The 25,303-nt window shown below is 39.1% G+C and overlaps 1 protein-coding gene across 7 annotated transcripts in view; it reads right to left on the bottom strand.

Annotated features, from left to right (window-relative positions):
- Positions 1-25,303, bottom strand: part of ST7 (suppression of tumorigenicity 7) — a 254,937-nt gene that overhangs the window by 101,556 nt on the left and 128,078 nt on the right. For all 7 annotated transcript variants that reach the window (XM_070468798.1, XM_070468806.1, XM_070468811.1 and 4 more), the window contains exons 2-3: positions 17,136-17,218; positions 6,735-6,894 (exon numbers count right to left, since the gene is read on the bottom strand). In XM_070468798.1, coding sequence (XP_070324899.1) covers positions 6,735-6,894; positions 17,136-17,218 — 243 coding nt within the window. The remainder of the gene's footprint in view (positions 1-6,734; positions 6,895-17,135; positions 17,219-25,303) is intronic.

Below are 25,303 nucleotides of genomic sequence, written 5' to 3'. Positions count from 1 at the left end.
GTCTTATAGGAAGTCCTAGGTCCTCCCCAAAAGATACATTTTATGACCTAGACACACTTATCCATTGGTAGAAAAAGAAAAAGGTACCAAACTATTGTCTGGTATCCATATGAAGAAGTTCTTATAAAAGGAGTAAATATACTGAGAGAACCATAGACTTTCCCTTGATCACAGTCCTTAAGTAAAAAGAGAACTTAATTCTTGGAAAAACCAAAGGTCATAGGGCTTTTAATCATCATAAGGAAGAAAATATTTTTCTATATCCAATTTTTTTTTAACTCTGGAAACTTTTTTATCCTAAAATTAGAAATATAGACATAGAAAGAATCCTCACTCCTAGGACTTTCAAATATATAACTAATTTATAGTCTAGGAAGATGTACTATACTAAAATTTACCACCTCGTCCCTGGATCCAAAATGTAATGATGACAGTAATACCATTACAGTACAAAGAGTAGCAATAGCAACTTTGTTATAGCTATAAGCCTTTCTATAAAAAAGCTTAAAGTTCAAGTCATCTATATTCCTTACATAAGCTAGTGAGGGTCACAAAGTAGTCCCTTTTTATATAAGTAAAGGGTAAAGCATAGAAAAGCTACATAATTTCCCCAAGGAAAAGTAAGTGAGATTAAGGCCTGGTATCCAGCCTGCCTAACAATTACCTACAATATACAACAGACCTGTTCCCCTGCAACATCATATTTTAAAAATCCTGTGACTTCATCAATTACATTCTCTACTAGAGACATAATTTTGGAACTCCTCTAGGGAAATATTAGGCACTTGAAAATAATACTTTAAAATATTTTAGTTCCAAAGTACAACAGAAAAGGGCTCTAAATAATGTTCCATCAGATATGACAATCAAGATAACCTCAAGTTAGTCAATTTCTAACATGTGATTCTGCATTTATTTATTAGCTTTGCTATATCAGAAATGAATACTCAGTGAATACAAGTCCATCTTAAGCAATCATTAATAACAAAATATCCATTTTCTTAAATAATTAAGCTTTAACTTTTCATAACTTTTGGAGATAATTTTGAAAAGATTACTAGAAGTAAAGGCACAAAGTATTAATAATATATAGGTAGCTTCCAATTCAACAAATATACTATCCTTTCAAATTCTTTTATGGAATGAGAAAAGGTACAAATAATTATGAGTTTTAAGATCATTTTTATTGACCTGCTTTACTCAAGACAGTGTACAACTTTCTTTAAGAATATTGCTTATCATCGAAACATGTATATCTAGGGTGAAACAGATCACCAGCCCAGGTTGGATGCATGAGACAAGTGCTCAGGCCTGGTGCACTGGGAGGACCCAGAGGGATGGGGTGGAGAGGTAGGTGGGAGGGGGGACCGGGATGGGGAATACATGTAAATCCATGGCTAATTCAATGTATGACAAAAACCACTGCAATGCTGTAAAGTAATTAGCCTCCAACTAATAAAAATAAATGGGGGAAAAAAAAAAAGAATATTGCTTAAATGGCTAACCTCTGTGTCTCTCATACATTTCTCATTGGTTGGTCATTTCTGATCTAAGTCAATCAAATCTATCAAATAATATGAAGACCGTAAAATATTTATTAAGTAGATATTCACCAGCAGCCAAACGTGTTTTTGAGGAACTTTCACCAGTCAACTGGAGAGCTAATCTATCCTAGAACACACATTTTTAATGGCAAAAGACTTTAAAAGATGTAATAAGCATTGCCTAAGAGAATAATTTTCAACACTTAAATAGATTTTGGCAAGTATAAACTGAGTTTCCCCTGATTGAGGCTATTAAAGAGCAATTCTAAAGGCCCTCGACATATAGCAACTTGAAATTTTACTAACAGATATATTTAAAATGCAAACTCTGAAAGGCATGGTGTAGGATATATATTTACAACCTATGAGTTTCTTCATCTCCATTGCTTTTCTTTAATTTGTTACCTGTATTAAACCAGTGCTTGAACTGCCTCTAGTGATATAATGAAACTTAATTGAGAATTCCAGGTGAAAGTCCTAGTAAAAGTTTTATATAAAAATGGATATGATATGGGATTCCCTAGCGGCTCAGTGGTAAAGAATCCACCTGCCAACTCAAGAGAAACATGTTCAATCCCTGGGGTGGGAAAACCCTCTGGAGAAGAAAATGGCAACCCAATCCAGTGTTCTTGTCTGGAGAATCCCATGGACAGAGGAGCATGGCGGGTTACAGTACATAGGATCAAAAAAAGATACAATATATATTTATCTTAAATAAAGTGAGATTAAAATGAGATGACTTGCAACAGTATGCCAAATGACTATAACCAGTTTGTCTAAAGATCCAGTTCTATGCAAGAGGCTATTAACGTGTCTCAGAGAATTTAAACTTGACTTTGACAAGGATAATTCTTATGTGATGGAGCACCCTGCACTTTTGTAAATATCTTGAAGAAGGTGAACAGTGCAAACTTTGTCTTTGTGGCATCTTATTTGAGAACAGGGAAAATTATCAAACAGATATTCCCATAAACCCAAATTCAGAATGTTCTTAGACCCTGAGAATCCCTTCCCTTAAGATAGGGAGAAGGTGGACACATTTTAAATCCCTATGCATCATCAGTTCATAACTTAGGCTGAATTAAGCAATGGCAGCAAGAGTAAGTGTAAATACACACTGGATGCCATTAATAATTTTTATATTGAATGCATGTTAAAATGAAAATATTTAGACCTATTTGGTTAAAAAAATACACATTTCACTGTACATTTTTATTATTTTCATATGATTATTAAAAATGCTAAAAATTACACTCATAGTTAGCATTATATTTCCATGAGACAGTGCTTACTTAGAGACTTAGTTGTGTCTAAGTAGTTTTGTGCAGCTAGGTCATTTGGAAAAAGGATGAAAGTAAACCGTCTGAATTTATTCAAAAGAACATGTCAAATTATGAAAGAGGAGACAGGAATAAATATATTCAGCTTTCCTTTGTATAATTCTGATCACAGGTTATTAATTATGCTATTAGATGTAATGAATTTTTTAAAATGGCTACAGGAAACATGGTGATATGGAAAATACATCAGCAGGGTTTATCAGAAATTGTGTATTTGTGACAAAAATACCCATTTAGCTCCCAAATAAATTGAGACAAGTAAAATGTCACAAATGCCAACCTAAGCCAAACAATCAGAAATTTGGCTAGATTAAGAAGCTGTATTATTAATTATACATTTCTGCTCTGGTCCATAAATAAAGATCACTGCAAATTTTGAGAGGATTTGCACTTGGGCCAATTTACACAGATCCAAATGTTAAACAGCATATGAACAGTCTGTCTAATAACAATCACTTCCCATTTCTCCACTGCAAATTATTCTTAGGTAGGCCAGGTCTTTCAGCTTTTAATGAAACAAATGATTCTTTAAGGAAAGAGCTATACTATGAGTTTTTATATAGTCCAATGTTTATATAAATAGTATTCTCTGTTTCAGCTTTCTGAATGATTTTTTTCAAATAAGGAATACTATTTAACTGCCTTTGCCAATGTTCATGGGACTTGGTTAGCCATGTTTATTTCCTATAATATTCAGCCAAGAAATATCTTATGGTGATTCTTTTATTAAAGCAATAGTAATTTTATTATTATTAAAGCAGAATAATTTTGAAACAAATTCCTCCATTTCAATAAAATATATTAATTACTCTCAGCTTTGGATCTTCTTTTTCCTTTATACTTGGCTGAAACCAAGACAATGAAGTAGACAATCATTAAGGGTAGAGCTATAGAGAGACAACATACTTTCATATAATAGCATTTTTCTTGTTCAAAAATAAAAATCACCACAAGGAAAGAGAAGTGAGAAATGGTATTAATCCCATGTTACCTGGCATTTCCATACCAACATACATGTGTGTTGAGCTGAGTTAGTGAAACAGCAGAAACCCAAATGTCAAGGAGAAGTGGGCTGAGGGAGCCCTAAACCACTAGGACAAATTAATTTGTTTTCTTAAACGTAATTATTTGAATGCTGTTATGAAATCAGATCTTAAATGCTATAACTGTTATAGGAGATGAATAGAAATATTGAATGCATAGTAGCAGACATTCAGCCAATACTAGAGGAAGAGAACTAATAATAATACTCAAAAGCTCAATCTTACTGAGGTAAAAACTCAGTACAATTAAAACTGGGAATTTCCATGATCATTATTGTAGAATGTATTTTTATAAAGGACTGTAATTTTCCCTTTAAAAGCTGCTATACACGCACTAAGAGTAGCATCAAGATTTATACAATGCATAAGGTTTGTTCAAGGCACCCACAGAGAGAGAGAGCAAAGTAACAGTGACAATAAGGAGAATATAAACTGTCACATGAAGGAATGATGTCAAGAGATTTAAATTGGGTAGAAAGAATTTTAATGAAAATAAAAACACATTCACAATAAAAATGTCCTTAAATGAGGCTGCTTTCTGTGTTCAATCTATTAATTTTCTACAATGTTCTGTGTCATCCGAAGACTACAGTAACTTGGGTCACACAGAGTACATTTAACCTGCAGGGTTCCAACAGATGCAAAGTGATGGTGATAAGCCACAACTGCTTATGTGATAATGACTGTAGGATCAAGATTCCTCATTAGAATAATATGCCACCCATGTCAGAATGGTTGGTCAACATAGTATTTTACTTTGCTCAGATCTCTTTCTGTTCCTTTCACAAAATGGATGAGTTTATAAAGTCCCAGACAATTTTGTTACCTCAGTGGTACCATCTGTCACACATGTACCCTTTAGAATGAAACAGAGGTGAAATAGAGGTGCCCATTACCATGGTGGGCTGGCAAAGGGTATATTATCAATAAAAGAGCATTGAATCAACATCAGGTATAGTATATATACATAAATATATATGTACGTGTGTGTGTGCGTGTGCGTATGTGCTGTGTGCCCAGTTGCTCATTCATGTCTGACTCTGTGATCTCATGAACTACAGGCCACTGGGCTCCTCTGTCCATGAGATTTCACTGACAAGAATAGTGGAGTGGGTTGCCATGCCCTCCTCCAGGGGATCTTCCCAACCCAGGGATCAAACTCGAGTCTCTTGCACCTCCAGCATTGGCAGGCAGGTTCTTTACCACAGAGCCACCTGGGAAGCCCCCACATACACACAGACACATAGTTGTTGTATAGTCCCAAGTTGCGTCTGACTCGTGTGCAACCCCCGGAACTGTAGCCCGCCAGGTTCCTCTGTTCATGGGATTTTCCAGGCAAGAATATTGGAGTGGGTTGCCATCTCCTTCTCCATACACACACACACACACACACACACACACACACACACCACTCATTGATGTCTATCACCTGGCTAGACAGTTATGAAATATGGACTGAGTTATTTTAGGCAGGAAAGAAAAAAAGATCTAACTTAGTTCTTTTATCTCCTCTTCACCCTTCAAGTCTCAGAACTGGTACCATCTCCTTCAAGAAGCAAACTTCTTCCCCTAGTTTGGACTGGGATCCCCTCCTTTGTACTCTGTAGGGTTGCATGTTTCCCTCATATAATCACAGCACTGAACACTTTGTTTCCTTCAACAGACACAAGAGTTTGATGGGGGCAAGGACTCTGGCATTATTTTTAAACCATAATATTCATATGAACCAGGCCAGGTTCACATTAGAGATTTGGGAAATGTTTACTGAATTGATGAAGAGACCTATCTAGGAAATTATATTCATCCCTCTTCTTTTATGAGGGGAGAAATTACAGGCCTTGTATGTCCTCATTCTTTCATCTACTGAGTTTCAATGACAAAGTAGAGACTATTCAAAATGCTAGAGATACTTTGATTAAGCAGTAAGGTTAAAAATTTCATTATAATTTAGTAAATGTTGCTAAAAGTAAAAATATTGAGTCAACAAAGGTGGAGAGAGAGTGCCCAGCCTCTCAGAGAAGGTTTCCCTGGAGGTAGCATTTGAGTTGGGGTGTGTGGCTCAGTGGTAAAGAATCTGACTGCCAATGCAGGAGACGAGGGTTCAATCCCTGGGTCAGGAAGATCCCCTGGAGGAGGAAATGGCAACCCACTCCAGTGTTCTTGCCTGGAGAATCCCATGACAGGGGAGCCTGTCATGGTGGGCTACAGTCCGTGGGGTCACAAAGAGTCGGAAGCGACCGAGCATGTGCGTGTGTGAAAGATGAGCAAGCACAGAAGGAAGGCAAGCAGGCCTCTGGGCAGAGGATTGAGAAAACACAGCATGTTCAAAAAATGAAAAGAACGGGGGAAAGACTGTGATGGAATTCAAGACTGGCAATACAGAAGCAGCTCACGTGCATACATGCGCAGTTGCTTCAGTTGTGTCTGACTGCAACCCCACGGACTGTAGCCCACCAGACTCCTCTGTTCATGGGATTCTCCAGGCAAGAATACAGCAGTGTGTTGCCATTTCCTTCTCCAGGGAAATCTGCCCAACCCAGGGATTGAACCCAGGTCCCCTGCACTGCAGGCAGCTTCTTTACCAACTGAGCACCAGGGAAGAAAAAGTCAAATTAAACAAAACACATATTTCCTTTACCTGGGATGCTTACACTCAACTTCTCTGGCAGAAGCTGTCAACTCCTTGGGAAAATAAATTGCATTTTTCTTTGAAGCCTAATATTTAAATAATGATATTCTTACTGTCTTATAGTCATAACAATTCAGTAAAAGTAAGTAAATATTGCAAACTGAAGGACTTTCCATACCTGAGACACTTTGCCTGTTGGAATCTGAGTCCCCGTTACTGGAATTAGAATTGTTGGAGGAACTGTTGTCAACCCCTCCCAGAAGGGGGCGCAAGTGGCTTACTGAGACTTGTTCAATGAATGATGTTCCGTACTTGCGAAAATACCACCATTCAAATATCTAGAACAGAAAAATAGAAAGCATGATTACGGTCCTGTTACCAGCTATAATTTTGTACATACTCATAAAATATGTTTTATCTACTAATTATACCCACCTTAAATAGTGGTTTAAACGTATTTATTCCTAAAAAATTGTTTAATTCTAAAAATTAAGAAATTTAACAAAAGTAAATACCATTTATATTTTAACTTCTCAGTGTTGTTTTATCCACTCAATATTGGCTTTTAAGGAAAATTTATATACACAGTCACGGTGAAAAAAACTTTGTTAAGAGCTGCTCATTATTACTTTCCTCCAAATTTATATAATATTGATAATAAAATCACCATAGCTGAAAAGAAATTCCAGAAGTAAATACAAAGAAGCTAGTTTTAAAAGTGTGGCTTATGAAATATTCCAGTGTTTGGCATTTTATATTCTGATAAAGTCATACCTGCATAAGATTTTTAAGACATCAAAATTCCATTAAAAAAAAAACCAAGCAGCATCTCCTTAGAGAAATCCAGCTCTACAGGAAGAGCAATAGTTATCCCATTTCATGGACCTCTGGCAGCCAACTGCTGTAATGTCTGCCAACTGAGATGTGCTTTATAAACACTAGTATCTATTGTACACCTTTAACATTTGCTAGCTCACAAGCCTACCAATAATGTGCTGTTTGCAAAGAAGAAAAGAAATAACTTTCATTAAAAGAGGAAAGAAACAATGATGCTCACATGACTAGACTGAAGTCAGGACTCCTAAGCAAGGGGAAAGCAAGCGACCTCCCCCAACCCCTCCCACCTGCCCCACCTCCCCTTGAACACTTTCCACCACTGTCTGAAGCTACTCTCCCCACATCCTTTCCTGGCCTCCCTGTCTAATTTTGAATCTGTTCCATAAGCAGTCACAAGTCATTACAGAGAAGAAATTTAAGAATCAACTATATCCCAAAGTCTCCTAGGAACAACTTTTACAAAATAGAATGTGGAAATACATAAAATTAATTACCTTTACCCTTACTTATTTCATAAAAACAAGATGATGCCTCTCATCCCTTCATTTCAGTCTAAATGCCACCTCCTCAGAGCTCTTTCCTAGTCACCAGATCTACAGTCAGCTTCTCTTGCCTCTCTCAAAGCACCCTGCTTTTCTTCCTGGCAGCATTTATGACGTTTGTTTAATATCTACATATCCCACTAGAGTAAGAGTTTTGAGAGAGTGGAAAACATGTTTTGCTCATGATTGTATTTCCAGGATTTGATAAATACTTAATGAATGAACGAAAAAAAACAAGTAATATACAATCAATGAAGCCAAAAATTTGTTCTTTGAAAAGATCAACAAAAGTGACAAACCTTTAGCTAGACTGGCCTCCTGAAAGAGAGGATTTAGTGTTTTTAATGCATGAAAGAAGAGAAAAGTTAAGTTCTTTGTAATAGACTTTGGGCTATCATTTAAAAATTGGTATTTCTCTATTTTGTTCTACCAAAAATCCCTTTAAAGATAGAAAGAACATCTACAAATGACCAGAAGGAACTATCAATCAAACCAAATGTTTGCAATCCTATAACAGGACAACTTGATTTAATGCCAAGGAGTTACCCCTTCTGACTCTATGAATTTTCACGTTAAGACATTTAAGTAATCTGACTGGACAGACAAGGAGAATATGATGTAAAAGGGATAGGACTAGTCTATAATGTAGGAACAGGAGGAATAAGAGATGTTGTTTGAAGAAAGAACAGCACTCAAGAACGGTAAGTTTACGAACCATAGATCCAGAAGGGAGTTTGTAACCTCAAGTGAGTTATTTTATCTATTTTAATATCAGTTTCTTCAACTATAAAGTGTAAATCACATTTGTTATTTATCCTTGAGTGTCCTTAATTTCACACTCATTGAAATCATGCAGATTCAAACCCCATGTAAAAGACTTAGTTCAGTGCTTGCTGCATAGCTGGTTCCTAAAGAACAGCAAAGCTATTCTGTATCACACTGGTGCTGTGCACACCTCCCCTGGGCAGCACAGCTCACGTACCCCTCTTGTTACTCGACAGTTCAGGCTCATACAGCGCATTGTCTGTTACTAAACGGTTGGCTGAAAGGCCTGGTAATCATTGTGAAAAAGGAGGCTGCTCACCATTTGGTCCTGACCACCCAAAAAAAAAAAAAAAAGATTTTTGGCTTTGTCTTTATTGCAGAGAAGGAAGGCTCCAAAGGACCCAGAACAACGGTCACAGAACTGGCAATGGCTCTCAATCACTTGTGGGAAAGAGCTTTCTTTGCCCCAAGACTCTGCTTTTTATATTCTGCTGCTTGGGCACCTGCCAGGCCTTCACTGATTCAGCAGCACAGCACTGAACACTCCGTAACAAGCATAGGCTGTGCTCCGGGGTCACAGAGCACAGACAGGGCCCCTGACACTACCGATCCACGCCACAGGCCCACAGTGCCTCTCACACACACACACACAAAACCCCACTTTGGGACTCTCTAGGATTTCTCAGTTTATCTAGTTGAATCAGAGAACCCCAGCACTAAAAGGAACCCTCAAGGCCCATGAACTGTTTCATTTAGAATGCATGAGGGCTACATGTTAAGGTTGTCCAAAGTCACAAAGCTAACTCAGTCGCTATTTAACCTGAAGCCTCAGTTCTTGTGCCACTAATCTTACTAGGGCCCTAAAACAAGACATCTTTTTATAAATCTCTTGCTCATTTTAACAGATTTTACCTGTCATTTTCCTTTTCAAATCTTCATTTCCAAATGCCCTCCTATTCTACTGTCTCTTTGCCTTCTTAGCTATCAAATGTAATCCAGAAGTCTATCAAACGGGACTGGATAATACATCCCAAGGTATAAATGCTTCATATTAATGGGAGTATTTGCATTATAATAGGAGACAGACCTTCCAGCCAGTATTTCTAATGCAAAAATAATAGACATTAGTGAAGACTGGGTTATTCATGCAGCTGTTTGGAAGGCAAAGGAGGGTCTTCTCAAGCCTGTCCTATTACAGCTGTAGATGTAGCTTCTTACCCAGTACAGACTTTTACACTGGTGCCTACAGTACCATGGGGCAGGTACTCCAATATGAATTAAAAGAACAGCTACCAAAAGGAAGTGGGACAGAACTTAAAGCCTTCTTACACTTCAAACCAAAACCTCTAATCTGGGGTCTTAGCACCAATGATCTGTCCAATATCCTGAAACACAGCAGGCTTGGGCCAGAACCTCACAGCATTTTTAAAAAGTTGCACAGATCCAAATGGGCAGATGGTGCTATTTAACATGCACATATCTGGTGTCACTTTGAATTATTCTCCCTGGTGCATAACCTACAATGTAAACAGCAAAGCTCTCATAAACAAATTTAGATTTTAAAATTAGCCCTTAGACATGCTAGTAGCCTTAATGGAATTGCAATTGTGGAACAAAACAGTTTTTAAATCTGACAAATAAACATAAAATTAAAATAAATTTACACATTTCATAGTCTTTTAAAATGCAATCTGTCTACACCAAGAACTATGCAGATTAAGTAAGATGAGAACTGAAAAGCACCAATTAGATTTGTCATTTGGGAAGTCAATACGACCTTACCATCCTGCTGAAAGGTAAAGGCCCTAATATATTGCAAGACGCCAAGTTGTGTGCCTTAGTTGGTACTCTTGATTCTCTGGGGCTCAGTAATATAATGTGTAAAATAAAGTCACTCGGTTAATGTTGGATGGATGGATGGATGGTTGAAAACTGAATGGAGAGACAGCTGAAAGTTTGAACGGATGGATGATAAGGGTTGGTCTGGTGACTTGTCTAAATAAAGAGCAGGACCAATGAGAGATTTTGTGTTCATTCTGTTAGTTATAAAAAAGAGAGACCTACACATATTTGTTGGAAAGGAAAGAATCAAGTGGAACGAGAGAAACTGAAGTGCAAAAGAGTACAAGTGACCAAAAGGCAGGACACCAAGAGCCCAGGAAGAACATTTACCCTGCCTCAGAAAGGTAACTTGCCATTTCTTCCTCTAAGACAGGATGAATGGGCAGCATGAGTGCACAGACACATCTTATTTGGGAAGCAGAGCATGAGATGAGCCGTCTCACAGGGAAGAAGGCAGCAAACGGATGAAAAGTAAGTGACAGCGATCTTAGTAGAGATGCAGGTAAGGGTTATCTGAGAATAAGGGAAGCGAGGGTGGAATTGGGAATGTGAGGATTAAAGCAATGATTTGGATCTATACCTTGTAGGACCAAAGGGTCATTGCTATATTCAGGACCCAGACCACACTTAAAACAAAGACTCATTTGTCAGGAACCCAGTTCTCTACGCCTTGTAACATTCTCCATTACTATCGCATCAAGGAGCCCTGCAACTGCAGGCTAGTGGATTCAGGTTTGCAGTTGGCCTAAGATGCAAATACCTCATCTTCACCTGCAAGGAAGGAACAAAAGTCTGGCAAAGAGTAAACAAATAAGGCCCTTTCATCTGTCTTGCAGACCTAAAAGCTGAATCTTTCCTAAAGATGCCTAGATTCTTCCTATCCATTAAGACCTTCCCTTCTTCAATTGCATGTTTTGCATATATAACACTTCTTTCTCTTCACTTATTGGGACTTTCCTATCTTACTCAAAAATGCTTTAAAAAAAAATTTTTTTAAATGCTTCAAGATTTCCACAAAGAAGCACCATGATGATTCCACACCAATTCCGTTAAACCCATGGGAAACACAAAGATGTCACAGACTGAAATTGGCTATGTGTTTCCCAAGGATTAAAGTAGATGGTGGTATCACAGGATAGATACAGCTATGGTAGAGACTGAAGAGGAAATATGAAACTCTGGCAGTCTACTCTCAAATAGACTGCAAAATTGACACCTGCTCTAAGTCTTCAGAAATACATCTGGTGGTAAACAGATTTTTGGCAAGAGGTAATCTTCTAGGCTTAAAGAAGATAAACAAAGGCAGTTGGCATGTGTTATAGTAATATCCAAAACCTTTTTAGAAGTTTCCTGTTAGAATTCTCAAGTAGATCCTTTTCTCTGTACAACGGACTCTTTCAAAGTCCCTCCCAATTTCTCATGACAATTTTCTTTCTTTCTTTTTTTTTTTTTAAACACTCCTGGCTCCTTCCTATTTTGTTTAGAAATACTGAAGAGCTATGGTACAGGACTTGGTCTTCTGCTTCCTTGACCTCAGCCAATAGCCCCAGCAGCCATCTGTTCCCCTAACCAGTTGAGGGGGATGTGTAAAGAACTTGTCTTCATGTCCTTCCACTTCCATTCCTGGCCTCCTACTGCCAAGGCTTCAAGAAAATAAAAAAGACAGAGAACTGAGGTTCTCTTCAAGGTCAACAGCCAGCGATCCATCCCCATCTCAGTGTCTGCATTGCAGCATTAATGACTATGACCTCTACAAGAGGATCACTGTCCTGGGGTAAAGTCACCTAGCGACCACTGACAACTGGAAGATGTGAGCCTTTGCCATGATGCCCAAAGCTCTGTCAGCTAATCCTGGGGGCTAGCTTTCTTCCAGGGATTCTGACTTGGTTAGTCTGGAGTGGTATTCAGAATCCATCACTTTAAACAAGCTCCCAGATAATTCCCAGACATAGTCGGTTAATTCACTTGCTCGCTGAATCTATGTGCATTCAACAAAATAGCAAGGCATTACACAGATATATTTTCAGCCTATGTGATGCTTCCATCACAGAGAAGATACAACCATAAATGTCATAAAAGAAATTATAAATTGTGGTAAGTGATGCTTTATGTTCTAGACTAACCAAATCTGACCTAAGCCACAGCTGATTGGAAAAAGTTTCCTCCAGAGATGTTTATAGTCTCTCTGCCTCCCTCTTTCTTTTTTCTTCTTTTTTTCTTTTCCTTTTCTTCTTTTTGCTTTCTTATCTACCTGGTCCACTTCTGTGGGTCTGTTAAAAGGAACACATCACCCACTAGACGCTGCTGCAACCCATCTTCCTAGTCAACACATTTATGAGATGCACAATGATGCTGGGAAAAAGCAGTGAAAATTTAATCTTTCTTATACTCTTACCTAGCAAGGTGACCTGACAAGTCATAGGTTTTCTGGATGCCTATTCCTTAGGTTTTTACTGACTTAAACTGGATGACTTCTGAGGGTTCCTTCCTCTAGCCCTGCAACTGCATTATTTTCAAGTCAAGTGGAGGTCAAGATTTTAGATAAATGAAAAAGAGTTGAAAGGAGCCATAACAATCTTCTAGTCCCACTCCCTTACTTTTAAACAGGAGGGGACAGAGGGCATGGTCAGACAGATCCAAATTCAAATCCCACCGTCTGTCTGTTATATGTATTCTTGGCAAAATTACATAAATTTTGTGTCAGTTTATACTCAGCAAGCTGGCTTAAAACTCAACATTCAAAAAACGAAAATCATGGGATCCGGTCCCATCACTTCATGGCAAATTGATGGGGAAACAATGGAAACAATGACAGAGTTAATTTTCCTGGGCTCCAAAATCACTTGTGGATGGTAACTGCAGTCATGAAATTAAAAGACACTTCCTCCTTGGAAGAAAAGCTATGACAAATGTAGACAGCATATTGAAAAGCAGAGACATCACTTTGCCTACAAAGGTTTGTATAGTCAAAGCTATGGTTTTTCCAATAGTCATGTATGGATGTGAGAGCTGGACAATAAAAATGACCATGTGCCAAAGAATTGATGCTTTTGAACTGTGGTGCTGGAGAAGACTCTTGAGAGCCCCTTGGACTACAAGAAGATCAAACCAGTCAATCCTACAGGAAACCAACCCTGAATATTCATTGAAAGGACTGATGCTGAAGCTGAAGCTCCAATACTTGGGCCATCTGATGCAAAGAGTTGACGTATTGGAAAAGACCCTGATGCTGGGAAAGACTGAAGGCAGGAGGAGAAGGGGATGACAGAGGATGAGATGGCTGGATGGCATCACCAACTCAATGGACATGAGTCTGAGCAAACTCCAGGAGATGGTGAAGGACAGGGAAGCCTGGTGTGCTGCAGTCCATGGTGTTGCAAAGAGTTGGACATGACTGAGTGACTGAAAAACAACAAAAATTCAACAGCATAGAGGCACTGACTATATTAACCACTTAGAATTTCAATAATGTTAATATTAGAATTCACTTAGAATTAAATGAAATAATATATTCAAAGTGCTTAAAACAGTACCTGGCATAGAGTCGAAAACACAACAAAAGGGCCTTTATTTACAACTGATTTCTATCTAATTATTATCTCTTCTTTCACCTTCCTGAAAACTATTGTTTTACACTGGATCCCTGAATTGACTCTTTTATTTACTATTTTAATTTTTTTTTTTATTCTTGATTCTCATTTTTAAAAAGTATGCTTTGGCTGCCTTTTCCCATATCCCTCTACTGAACATATATGCATAACCTGCAGGCATAGGAGCATGTCTAACACATTATTGGGGATACAGGGGTATATTATAAATGTCAGTATGGCAGCATTTTCTCATTCTACCAACATTTTGAGAAATTAAGGGGAGCATTTTCTCCACATACCTACCTTACCATTCTCAAAAACAAAAATAAAACCCAAAAATGTTTTCCATAGAAATAAACATCACCCACAGAGGCCACATCAAGCAGACTGGGCCTGTCCTTCCTAGAGCAGACAAAAGACTAAATTGATGGCTTTGGACTGTGGTAACAGGTGCAGTTCCTGTGGCTGGAACTGGGCTGAGATGAGAAGTATTGTGACAAGTGGGTAGAGGCGCAGCAGGAAATTCAGCAAGGATAGAGATGCCTGGATGGGGTATGGGCCTGGGAACTGTAAGGGAAGAGTGAGAAGTAGGTGGTATAACAAACTCATTGCTGGCTTTCGACTTGTAAAATTAAGAGATAGCAGTGACATCTAGTAAAATACATGCTGCTAAGTTCTCATTTATTTTTAAACTAGTGTAAAAGAAAGCAACATTTGCCAAACACATCTTATTTCTATGAATGTTGTTCAGTTAATTGAGTTTTCCTTCATAGGGTAAAAATAGTAGGGGTTTTGTTTGTTTGTGTTTAGCTCTCTTTGCCTAAGACATCACACTGGATGATAACTTCAGCCTTCAGCATAGGAATCCTGAGGTCCCCAAACAAGAAATTTCCTCAGGGGCAGCCCTGCAGCTTCTGTGTTCATCCCCCGGCTCCCTTGACATTGCTCAGGAAAGAGTAGTTAGGTAATTGTCTGTCTGGTGCCAGAAAACTGCTATGCAACTCTATGCACACGGCTATTTCGCAAAGCACCTGCTCCTTTATTCCAATGCTGCCTCTCCATGAAACGCACTTGACAGAAAGGAACAGTAGCTGAAGAGAAACCTCAGCCCAGGGTGCATTTCAAGGGCTAGCAAAGCTGCATCCCCAAGAGTCGATAGCCCCAGTGTCAACAATCTCTAAAGCAGGAGTCTAAAGCAAAAGAGAGTTATTTCCACACATGGTAGTGACTTTGATCTCAGTATAAACCAAGCATTTTTGAGAAGGCCTTTCAAAATCTTCCCACATCAGAGGATTTCCTTTGCACGAAGTTTTATGTCAGTCAGGAGAACCCTCTACTTACTAAGAAAGCAACAAAGCAAATATATCATAAAACAGCACAGCAGTGACCATCAGGTATCAGCAACTGCAATCCACACACAGGGAGAAAGCGTCGCCAGCCTAGGTCTGCAAAGGTGGTCATGGTCCAAGGAAATCCCTTTATTCAGAGGCGAGAAGCAGGTGGATGGAAATTCACCATCCCTACGTGAGAAGGGAAAATGACTGTTGGGCTTAGCTCACCAGAGTGAACCTCTGGAGAAGGAAATGGCAACTCACTCCAGTATTCTTGCCTGGAGAATCCCAGGCACAGAGGAGCCTGGTGGACCCGAGTCCAGGGGGTCGCGAACAGTCAGACATGACTGAACTAAGCGCACACACACCAGAGTGAAAGGAAACAACCTGCACACCGGTGATTGCTGTACAGGCTGGTGAACCCACACCGAGACACCGCTGCAACAAAAGTCAGGCCTGCCACCGTTCAGAAGCTAGAAAAGCAGCTGAGAACTGAACCAGTGAAAGTGAAAGGCACTCAGTCGGGTCTGACTCTTTGCAACCCCATGGACTATTGTCTGCCAGGCTCCTCTGTCCATGGGGATTCTCCAGGCAAGAATACTGGAGTGGGTAGCTGATCCCTTCTCTGGGTGATCTTCCTGACCCAGGGATTGAACCCAGGTCTCCTGCATTGCAGGCGGATTCTTTAACGTCTGAGACACCCACTTAACCAAAGAGGTGGTGAAATGAGTGATAAAAGCATAGGCTCTGGTGCAAGCCAGACTGGGTTGAAATCCTGCTCCACCATTTGCCAGCTATGTGACCTAAGGCAGGTTACTTCCTGTCTAACTTAGGTATTAGTAAAATGAAAACAATATTAGTAGCTACCTCATTGTATTTTTTCTTGCCCATGTCTCTATAATTAATAGTAATCACAGCATTATGTACAGAGGGGAAAAAACACTTTCTAAAACCTCTTTATCCTCAAAGATTCTTAACATAAATTTAACTATATTAGAGTGATTCTACTAGTTTAGATGGCTCCCTTTAAGGTCACTTAAAGAAAACTACTGTAAGTATTATAACTTATTATACTTCACTACTTGTTTTAGAGCATAAGGCAATGGAACCAATGTGATAATGAAAATGATTATCATACTGCTTTTTGCCAATTTGGGATCTTTTTTCAAGGAAGCAATAGGGAAATATATGTAAATTTTAGAAGAAAAGGAGATGGGGGGGAAGCTTAGAACTGCCACATCTATGTCAATACATTTAAAGAAACTGAGCTATATTTCTCCTGATCTTGATTATGTCCAATAATTCATTTTGAAAACAGTAATGAAGGAAAAACACTTTAGCTTAACTGAGTCACACTTGCTATAGAGTATCTCAGACATTAGAATTTGACACAGAATTACATCTTCCTTTATTTTCCATTTTGCCTACATTTTGTTTTTCCCTTCAACAAAAGTAACATAGATACAATTTTTTAAAAATTTCTTTTCAAATATATTTTAAAAACATAATCTGGACAGTGCAAGGCTTCTATCAGGTCTCCCACCCAACAAACACAGACATGCAATCATTGTAAGCTGCTGCTGTGTACTCTTGCAGAGTTTTTTCCTGCACATATATAACACATATATTAATAATCAGCACATTTTTAAATAGGAAGAATTCCACCACTTACCAAAATAAGCCCTGATATTAGTGAGGAAGTTCCTGTTAGGGCCACGTAGAACTTCGGTGTTAATGTGTTCAAAAACATGCTCACTGAAAAATAAGAAAGAGGGAGAAGAACAGGGAATGCATGAGTATATCATCAGTAAAACCAACTCATTTTTCTTTCTGGTTAAATCATTTGTTTCTGATGACAAGAGTTATTAGAATCATAGCCAAGTGCCATTAAAATGCTTCAGCATCACACAGGCTCTGAATACTAGGTTCAAGTTGTATATCCTAAAAGAAAACAACTACATACAAGAAAGAAAGAGCAGTTTTGAAAACTATCGGTGTGAACAATTTTCATGAATTTATAGCCACTGAAGGGTCAAATCAAAGCTGGTTACTAAACTGTTAAGAAGAATGAAAGGTGCCCTAATATAAAACATATCTGATGTGTGGGACCCACACATCAAGTGGTAGTTCAACCTTAAAACAAACAAAAATTAACTATATTAAAGATTTATTAAAGATCCTAATACTATGATCACCCCTGAAAAAGAAATGTTAGCATATATTACTACAGTTTTTTCAACTAACTTATAAAGTTGTTAGACTTCTCATCAAAGTAATTGGATTCAGTGGAGAAAAGATGAAAACTAAACCAATAAAATTGAAAGTACAGTGGTAAGACTAGCTCCTGCCACTCTGCTCAAATCAATACTACAGTAGATCTGGTTGCCCATTAAGTAAGGTCACTTACACATTTTATAAGTATATTTTAAGTCATTATTTATACCTAGAAAAGACACAAAACTTTGCAAACCAAATAACAATTGACCTAAACGGTTTTTTGCTTGCATATTCACATTTCTTAACTGAAGTGTTTGTGGAAGGGGATCATATCCAGTCCTGTTTCAATGAAGAACATTGTAAGTAGGACTTTTATGTCATTAGGAGAAAAGACTCTGGCATTTGTCCCGAGCTCAGCCCAGAAAGCAAAGTCACCAACATGAACAGAGATCCCATGCTCACTCATTCAACAAACGCTTCTCTCTGTTTATGAATGAGACTGTGGACAAAGAATGGAAGCATGAATCAGACATAGCACTCGCCCTCTAGCAGGCCAAAGTCTAGCTGTGAACAGACAAGTAAACAAACAATCACCAGACGGTTTTGATAAGGGCATAGAAGGGTCCTGTGCACAGAATTTTATGAAAACACCTAAAAGGCATGCATCTCAGTCTGGGGGGTCAGGAGGACGTCCAGGAGAGAAAGCAGGAGTTAACCACACCAAAGTGGGCAGGAGGAAGAAAGGAGGGCCATGTGAGCGAAGGACAGGGCCTGCTTTGAGGCCCTGAGGAAAGAGCACAGCCTTCCCAGATATTTGTGGACCTTCCCAAAGGCAGAGATGTAGAAGGATGAACTGATTCCATCTTTCCTGACAATGGGCCTGGTCTCAGCAAACCCTACTCCCCCAACACCCGCTTTAATCAAACCGGTTTGAGGGACTCGTGGTCTATCATTTGCCATCACAAATCTGCACTAACAAAGCGCTCAGTCAAAAGCCACAACGTGACTAAGTGGCCTCTTTCAGGGAGGCAGAGGGAGGCACGGAAGGAGGGATGGGCCTGGGGCTGTAAGACAAAATAGGTACAGTTGAAATGTGGTTCTGCACTTGGCCATTAAAAAAAACAAAACTGTGGTTTGTCACTTCTACATAACAGTCTAAATAGAAGGAGGCAGATTTCTAAAAAGATTAAAAAAAAATCAAACAATTCTAGTTACAAACCTAAAGCTTGCAACTGACAGTCTGATTCTGAGGTGCCTAAAATTCTTAAAATTCCCCTCCTCACACACTATGAATGATTCAACATTTCCTTTCTTTTTTTTAAGTCACCAAAATAGACCATTCACTTTGTTATTCTGTAATTATGAACATTCATATCTGTACCATACACTTTTCAGTAAGTTTCTGGGGACATAGAATTCAACGAAATCCATTTCTAAAAGAAAGAGGGAAAGCACTGCCTGAATTGTGAAGTACTTTGGTAGTCCAGCTAAAAGCATAAAGCAATGGAGAGAAAAAGATTGGCTACTGAAAAATTACTGATCCACTAGAGATAAAAGATTGAAGAACCAACTGACAAGTGAAAAAATTATGTGTTTTTAAAAGAGAGAAAAATAAACATTCTATACATTCAGTTTTACTTAAAATTATATAGCAACCATCAGAAACAATTAAAACATGCTTCTCTACTACATCCAGTTATATACACCAGAGCTGGGAGAGAGAAGCGGGGGTACTAAAAGAAATAGACAAATACAGAATGAGAGAAGTAGAGATAGAAGCATTTATAGAGAGTGGAAGGTGTTCATTTAATAACCTACTAATTTTATAGTCTAACGAGACATTCTGGGTAACATAATTAAGACATGGCATTTCGCAATTCTGGGCACAAATATCAACAGTTAGTACTTGCCATTTGAATTTATCTATGTATTTAAAGTTTACAATAGCAGTTTCACAGACTGGAGAACTCAATGCTCACTTCAACTCTGTGAGGGCAATATTATCATTCATCTTATTTCACAGCTGGTGGTTGGGCAAAGCCCTAACACAGTTATCCAGCCCCCAGAGCTCAGGCTCATGTTATCAAGGGTGCACATGAGGACACGGCTGAGAAGCATGGAGGAACAAAATAGCAAAAGGAAAGCAGCAGTCGTGCATCTGAAAGGGAGAGGAAGCTCTAAAGGAGAGATACCAAAAGATGGATGATTTTACTGCTATTCCCCGGGGTGGGGGGATTGGAGGGGGCTCAGGGGGGTGGCGGGAGAAGGCAGGATGCCACCCTGAAAGGGTCTAGTTAAATATTCCTCCGTTAAATGAGAGCCGCGCATTGCAAACCAGACTGTCTTAAACCTAAGAATACCTTGCCTACTTTCATCAGAGTCACTGGAAATTATTTTTGAAAATATGAGGGAGGACCTGCTTAAATACCTAAAAATTAGACAGAAAACCTTGGGGAGTATAGTTTGAAACATAAACTGGATATTTCCTGACATCTATAGACATAGGAATACTATCTCCATAGCTGCTGGGACTCGGGCAAAACAAATGGTAAAGACTAATCTAGCTTTGGTAAGAATCAACTCATAAAATTAAAAACTTAGTAAGTCAGAAGGCTTTTCACCTGACCTTGCTGGACACACTAACAGGTCACTACTCAAAGAATATTGCATCAATTATTCAAGGGTGGCCAGCCTCAGGGACTGTTTCTTCAGGTGTTCTGAAGATGCTGAACTTCAGTCGCGTCTGACTCTTAGTGATCCCATGGATGTAGTCCACCAGGTTCCTCTGTCCATGGGGATTCTCCAGGCAAGAATACCAGAGTGGGTTGCCTTGCCCTTCTCCAGGGGATCTTCCCAACCCAGGGATCAAACCCAGGTCTCCCGCATTGCAGGCAGACTCTACCATCTGAGACACCAGGGAAGTCAAAACTTGGCACAGTCTGGAATTAAGTACAAGTCTGAGAAGAAACTAGGTAGGAGGGGTGGGTAAATGAATTGAAAACTCAGTGACCTCTCTGGATCACAGAAGAGAGGAGGTAAGAAGATAATGCAACATGTCAACTGTGGAAAGTCAAGAATCACCCCTGTGAGCTGGGAACTAGAATACCAGAGGGCTTACTCAGGAGTCACGTGGGATGGCCCTGTGAGGTCCTGTCTGGGAGGAGCCAGCCCTGTTTCTGGCCCTGGTGACAGCAAGAGTCTTCCTGCATATTCTTCAGAGCACAAACAATTCCCAAATTACACTCCTGGAGAACACCCTCAACAGGTAATGCTTAAAGAGTGTTTGACTCCTCAAGATATATTCTACTTTATACAAGCCCTTGAATGAACAGGTTAAAGCAGCATCAAAGACTAGGAGGTCCTGACTAGACAGAACTGAATATGCAGAGTGATAAAATCTACAGCACCCAAAAACATGGGTCTGCTTTGTCCCTTGTTCCATTTAATGCCTTGCTAAAATAGGGCATGTGAAGTAGAAAGAATTCGAAAGTTATGACAATCAGCAATCACTGAAAAGATTAGGACTAAAGTCCCTAGGAAGAAAGGTTAAAGAAACTAAATCTACTTAAGCTGTATTGGGGGAACAAAGAGAGAGAGAGATTTTGTGTAAAAGTTTTATGCCTGGGAAAGAGAGAGGGGTCAGGAGACTTGGTCTCTGAACTGAACCCAGCAGCAGTGGTAGCCCTGGGAAATTCTGACACCCTCCCAGAGCTGCTCGGAGGCTCAGACTGAAACAGGCCTTTCCTCACCCCTCACAACCAGTTCATACTCGCCGAGTGTCACCCTGGGCAGGGTGCTGGGGATAGATCAAGGAGCAGAGCCCCTCCAAGGACTCACAATCCAAGGGGTGAGAGAGGTAAGTAAACCACTAAGAGAACACACGAGGGAGTTAGGAGAACACACAGCACTCACAGGGATTAGGAGATCAAGAGAAATGTCTGCCAAATGTAAGCATCCCATCTGAGACTTGTAGGATGAATCAAGAGTTACCCAGGTGAGATTACTTATGGCTGTATTGGCTATTCTCAGAGACAAATGAAAATGAGTTCAGATTGTACTTCTCAAAATTAAAGGTGTTTACCACTCTTTGGTATTCTCCAAAATCATTTATCAAGGACTTCTCTGTAGTGACTTTATGCAGGGAGTAGATAAAAGAATACTGAAGAAATAGGGAACTCTGAATTCTTACTTTTCTTAGAAAATAAATATAAGTGAAATTTATTTCAAAAGTTGAAAATCTATGATTCTGGAACTGTTTCATTATCTCCAACATAAGAATACTATGTGTCTTACAGGGTTGTTGTGAGAACTCAATGTGATAGTTTAGATAAATTGCCTAACACAGTAGATGTCATCAAATAATATTATTGTTGTTTTTTATATTACTCTTCCTTTTGTGATTGGGCATCTTCTATTACTATGGCATAGAAAGCAGAGGAGACTAAGCTGAACGTATAAGTAACAGTAGGAATAGTAGTCATCTAGCATTTACTGAGCACCTCCTGTATGCCAAGCACTGTGGTACAGACCACAGCCCAAGAAATAGATCACCTGCACTGTGATTTGTCTTTATGCTAAACACAGATGTCCTACAAAACAGTCAGTTAACAGAAGGGTCCTTTGAACTGGATTCTCGCTGCTTGAGATGGAAGTAAACTTGAGGGTGAGTATGAAGGCAGCCATTATAGAAGGCAAAGAAATCCATGTGGATATCCAATAGCTCTGGCTAACTGCAGTGAGCCCAGAAAGGGTGTTAAGATAAGCCAACTCTATCTGCTCCAAGAGCTTCTTTCTCAACTGTTCATAAATAAAATGCAGCTTCAAACTCCACTTCCACGAGAGCAAGCTATTCCACATGCTAATCTGTGGTTGTCTTTGCAGATCTACTGATATTAAAGTAGAAGCTCAGAGGAAATTTTTTTAAAATCTGGAAACCAAGTATCTTCATTTTACCCCAGTAAATGTTTTATGTGTTTTTTTTTAAATAGGCCACATATTAAATTTAAAATATTTGCATGTTTCAAAAAAAAAAAATCAGTTTTACATCTGTAAAACCACGTCAGTTCAACAGAAGATTAAAAGCATGAGAAAAAAAAAGGAGAAAAAAAATAAAATAAAAAATAAAAGCATGAGGAGCATGCTTTCTCATTTGTTGTTTCTGCTTCCCCTCTCCTTGCCCTTCACCCTGGTCTCCCTAGGCTGTGACAAGGCCTCGGGCTTTTATGTATCACAATTCCCTGGATATATTCTGTAGCATTTATCCTTGAGAGGAGAAAGACATGGAAGTATATTTTTAGACATGTTCTTATTGCAAGAAACCCTCATAAATCATTCTGTCAACTCTTCCCTCTACCCTTGACATTGCGTTGGCAACTTTACAGGTATACTGTTTCTGCTTTATCAGGCGTCTGGCTCTACTGAGGAGTGGAGCTGAGCACATTCTTTCTTTCCTCAGTTGTGATGGAGAAACTACATTGAAGCAATGCTCAATCTTCACGGCTCCTTGTCCCCTTGCTGGAGGGAGTCCATCTGTCAACAGCGAAGGACTGTCCAGAGCCCAGTCACATATAAACCTTGGTAACCCAAAGGACTTAGAGAAACGAGATCTCAGATTACCTGTTCCCTTTTATTTACAAGTAGGCTCATGATGAGAGACTATAGTCAAGAACAGGAGAGCAGCTTGTATAAGTCTTTTACATTTTTAGCTATTTAAAACATGCTTTAGAGTTGAAGATTTATGACTCTTCTTATTTCTCATAAACTGTTTGACATCAGGAAGAAAAAAAAAGACATAATTGCCTCTAACGGGAGAAACCTCTGCAGTGAGACAGAAGCCTTACAGAGAAATGGTCCTCCAGGCCCAGGCCTCCTCGCACCTCAAGCAGTCACTGTGTCTCCATCATCCAGCACCCAGCACAGAACCTGGTCCACGGGCTACTCAACGTTTGATAAACATTGCAGGACAGCATAAGGGAAGAGTGGTAGGTGATAAAGTCATTAGTGACCATTCCTCAGGACTTCTGATTTAAAAAAAAAAAAAATTCCTAAATCTAGAAAAACTGAAATTCTTTAATGACTATGACCTGTTCTTCTGGGAATGTGTGTGTGTGCTTCCGTCCCCAGAGTGCCTGTACATTGTGAGATGCTTATTAGGTAGATTGAATGACCACTGCACACTGCTAAAGCAAGAAAGTCCAGACAGACTTATGCTATCCTCACACAGTAAGGCCTTGGCTATATAGAACCCTCGGCAATGAATTATTTGGGATCAAGTGAAAATGAATGTATTAATTGCTCAGTCATGGGTCTGACTCTTTGCAACCCCATAGACTGTAGCCTGCCAGGCTCCTCTGTACATGGGTTTCTCCAGGCAAAGTACTGGAGTGGGTAGCCATTCCCTTCTCCAGGAGATCTTCCCTAGATTTTCCAGACTCAAGGAGCGAACCTGGGTCTCTTGCATTGCAGACAGATTCTTTATCATCTGAGTCACCATAAGAGCCCTAGTTAAGGACCTACCCTAATAAAAATCAGAAGTTTTCTTTTTTAAAGCAATTTTATAAGGAAATCTTTCCAAAATGCATTACATACTTGACTGTATCTTTAAACAAAATATTCAGAAAATATTTCAATCTTTACTTGATGACTGTAAGTCATCAAAGTGAACATAAACTATAGTACTGTGCTAGCATTCAGCAATGTTTCTAGAAGCCCTTTCAGTACCCTATGTTCTTTCCCTCCAAAATGAAGTGATCCCAGACTAATGTGCTTTTTCAGTCTTTCTCATAATATTTTTGTCATCTGGCATACTATTATTTGTTGTCATTGTATGCCTGCTTCAAACTGCTTTCTCTCCTTTTTAATAAGCTACTTAAAAATCTAGTTCCTTCAAAGGCAGGTAATCAACTTTGGTCATTCAATAAATACTGATATTTAATGTATGTCAAGAGGGCTTCCCAAGTGTTGCAGTGGTAAAGAATACGTCTGTCAATGCAGAAGACACAGAAGACATGGTTCGATCCCTGGGTTGGGAGGATCCCCTGGAGGAGGAAATGGCAACCCACTCCAGTATTCTTGCCTGGAAAACCCCCTGGACAGAGGAGCTTGGCAGGCTACAGTCCACGGGGTCACAAAGAGTTGGACACGACTGAGTACGCAATGTATGTCAAATACTGTACAATGCTGGGGATACAAAGATATATAATACATAGTTCTTATCCTCAAGGAGTTCTGCATTTTGTGGAAGAAACAGGCATGGAAACAAATTAACAGGCAATTCTTAATCTGAGTATTACTCTGCAAATAGAAAGTTGGTACTCCTAAATCAGCCTTGGGCTAGGGTGCATGTGTGCGTGCTAAGTCACATCAGTCATGTCCAATTCTTTGCGACCCCATGGCCTGTAGGGTAGGAGATAGAATATGCATTAACAAATGTTCCTTTGATAAGATTGCTAAGCAAAGCCAAAGGATGTGCATTGGAACTATGTAAAATAAGACTTGTGATCTCCCATTGGTAATTCTTTGATGCTCATCTGTATGTGCTATATACACTGGCTTAAAAAAAAAAAGAAAAAAAAAAATATATATATAGCTTGGTGGTTGAGGAGTTGAAATAACTGGATGGCT

Source organism: Odocoileus virginianus, chromosome 1, assembly GCF_023699985.2.
Source record: "Odocoileus virginianus isolate 20LAN1187 ecotype Illinois chromosome 1, Ovbor_1.2, whole genome shotgun sequence".
NCBI classification, from domain to species: Eukaryota; Metazoa; Chordata; class Mammalia; order Artiodactyla; family Cervidae; genus Odocoileus; species Odocoileus virginianus.
This window is presented reverse-complemented; position numbering and strand designations above follow the sequence as displayed.